General features: G+C 36.6%; 1 protein-coding gene across 1 annotated transcript in view; it reads left to right on the forward strand.

The window, feature by feature from the left end:
* LOC105455826 (uncharacterized protein K02A2.6-like) overlaps window positions 1-3,333 on the forward strand; it is an 11,164-nt gene that overhangs the window by 2,030 nt on the left and 5,801 nt on the right. Inside the window, exon 3 of the mRNA XM_011699453.1 lies at window positions 326-863. Within this exon, the coding sequence (XP_011697755.1) occupies window positions 326-863 (538 nt within the window). The remainder of the gene's footprint in view (window positions 1-325; window positions 864-3,333) is intronic.

Raw genomic sequence — 3,333 nt, forward strand, 5'->3', positions numbered from 1 at the left:
TTGTCACATTCGTCACTTCAATCGCGCTGCGTTAGTCTGCGTCTCTATCTGAATTAATTCTTTTTCTGCGTGTGCGTGCGGTCTATGGACAGGCGCAACCAAATATTTTCTCTCATTGGTGGGAGTGGGGAATATCAGTACCAAGCGCACGATGAGACCTAACTTTTGAATGGTACTGTCGCGAGTGTACTACCTTAATGAGAAAAACGGTAAAGTTTAAATAGGGAATTGAATAAGATAAAGCGTTTGAAAAACTAAAACAGAGTTTAACTAATGCAAACGTCTTAGAAACTTAAAAAAGATGCACGTACCAGAATCATTGCAGATGCTAATCCAGTAGCCTTAGGCGCGGTTTTAACGCAATTAGAAACAAATGGCTGGAGAGTTATTTGTTATGCTAGTAGAGGATTAACGGATTGCGAGAAAAGATATTCGCAAACGGAAAAGGAAGCATTGGCACTGGTGTGGGTGTGTAAACGGTTTCACAATTGGATATACGGAAGCAAATTTGATTTGGTCACAGACCACAAGGCTCTTGAATGCATTTTTGGACCGAAATTGAAACTATGTACGCGGATTGAGCGATGGGTGTTACGGTTACAAGGTTATAAATATAAAGTTATATATGAGAAAGGAATGTCAAATATCGCGGATCCGTTGTCTAGACTGGTTATTGATGAAAAAAATCGAGGAGAGTTATACTCGAAAGAATACGAACAATATATCCGAGCTGTTGTTACAGCAGCAATATCTAAAGCGTTAAGATCAAATGAGATTGAAACAGAATCTGCAAATGACTCGTTGCTTAAGGAAGTTCGATTAGCGTTAAAAACAAGGAACTGGGACAGCTTGACGAGCTCAAAGTTTCGTAAAAGACGAGTTAAGCGCTTATGGAAACATTGTATTAAGAGGAACACATATTGTTATACCGAAAGCGTTGCAAGATTTAATTTTTTAAATAAAACGTATTATTTAATTGAAAAGTGCTGATATTTTAATTATAGTAAAGAGTGTACACATTACGATTAAATATCGAACATAATATCCGACAAATATTTCCCATAACTCTGCTGGCACACTTTTACTCCTTTGACGAAATTTTGGATTACATTTTTACATAATTGCGATTGAATTTTGCCCATGACGCATCGAATCTCTTTCAAGATTAGGAAATGTTAATTTGTTGACAGATGACAGACTTCACAAAACCCTAAAGAAAAAATTGTATGGTGTCATATCACAATCTCGGTGATCAATTCTGGTCGCCGTTGTATGAGATAACACTTGCAACAATTTCTTTTGCTGTTTTCACAATAATAATGCGTCGTTCTTCCATGTAGCGTTTTATGACTACTAATTGCAATGTGTAAGATACTTGTGTTCAATGAGAAACTAAAGAGATTTAAATGTTATCGCCTTAAGATAGATAATAGCGTCATAAGTATACGATGTGTGCAGCGTCTTTTTAGTGCAAGTCCTTTTGTTTCTTCACCACATCTTATAAGATCATTACGTTGTACGTTTTACTGAACTTAATAAATTCTGTTTTTGTATAATCTTGGTCAATTTATAACACATAAACAGTATTTTATGACAACTGTGAAATTTTTGGGGTACCCAAAACGACAAAACGAAAATGGCGCTTAATTTGAATTTTGCGCTCTTGTTGGGAGAATATAATTTTTGGAGTGTTTTATCTTAAAAAAATAATATTATAGATTAGAAACATTATATAGAATTAATTATAACACAATAACCAAATTCTTACACGATAATTATTTATATGAAGAATCAGGAAATAATAAATACATTATATTGACGTTTTAAAAAATAAAAAACCTTAACGGGAAATTTGAAAAAAAAAATACTTCTTAATTACAAGAGGATCGTATAATACTAGTCTGATCGCGTAATACTATTTCTCTTAATTTCTATTAAACGTTCTATACATTCTGCATAAAAGTTGAAGCATTCTCTTTGAATCTGCGGGAAAATTGATGAAATTCAAATGTAACTTTTTAAAAAATGATTGTATAGTAATATTCTTAGAAATATTTAAAAATTTGAAGAATAGATGTTTGTATTAGTCTTAGCTTTGAAATGGTGCTAACTTTTACCTTGACAATGATTTTTATCTAAATAACATCACTTCCAAATTAAGCGTAAAAAATTGATAGAAAAACTTTAAATCATATACACTGATAAAAAGGCCTTTTGTAACTTTACTCCAAATTATTTGAAAGTTTTAGATTTTTTTCTTAAAATGCGTTTTTAAATTTAGCTGCAATTCTTTTAACAAATTATTGTAATTTAAAGTAATCAATGTGTTTTGTTTTTTAGTAGAAAGTCCTAATATGTCGTTAGTATTAGTATTACGCGAGGTGTATTACGTAAAGTTGCACGGTCGGACTTATCTTTGTGGACACGTACGCGCGTACGCGCGCGCGCGCACATACATCACGAAGCTATTACACAAAGATCAAGTTCCACAGTTCATTAATGCAGTATTTAATGATTTCAAACTGTTTGCTATATATGTGTATATATGTATACGTACGTGTGTGTATCCGCGTGCGCGCAGATTTTAAACCTTATTTAAATCTTCTTATTTTTAGTAGTAGTAGTAATTGTTATGCGGGTGGTCCTACGAGAGGCTCAGCGTCATCTGACTCTATAAAGTGTCATTGTAACTTCCGCTTTTGAGAGATTCTAATGGCAATCTCCCTCTGCTGCCCGATATTGAGCTTCCGTTCGCCCTCGTCAGACACCAATCCTTCTCAGATCCATGCCAGACTAGGCTTTGTTCAGCTCCTGCGCTAGACATTGATCCTATCTCGGACTTAGCGCCAGACACCAGGCCCCGTTTAGCCCCGTGTCGGACACCAGATCCATATCATTTCTCTCCATCGGATGTTGTTATTTGGCAGGAATACTCTTGGTGGTTTTACCTTGCCTTACCGAGAGATAGCGATCGCTTTCCAGAGACCGTGCTCCAATTTGCGCCACCAGATGCTGTGAAGCACTGGCAGCGCATTTCAGAGCACCGTTCTGGGTGGTTTCGAACCTGGATCCTCGGCACAGTAAGCTGTCACGCAGCGCCCTGCGCCACGATTGCCGACATATTATTTTTAAGGTAGTACACTCGCGACAATACTATCCAAAAGTTAGGTCTTTTCGCGCGCTCGGTGGCGATATTCCCATTGCCGCCAGTGAGAAAAAACATTTGGTTGTGCCTGTCCATAGACCGCACGCACACGCAGAAAAAATTAATTTAGACAGACGCAGACTAACGCAGCTCGACTGGCTGCCTCCTTCACTCGCCTCCATATGTCA

This window comes from Wasmannia auropunctata, unplaced genomic scaffold (assembly GCF_000956235.1).
Source record: "Wasmannia auropunctata unplaced genomic scaffold, wasmannia.A_1.0 LD335841.1, whole genome shotgun sequence".
Lineage (NCBI taxonomy): Eukaryota > Metazoa > Arthropoda > Insecta > Hymenoptera > Formicidae > Wasmannia > Wasmannia auropunctata.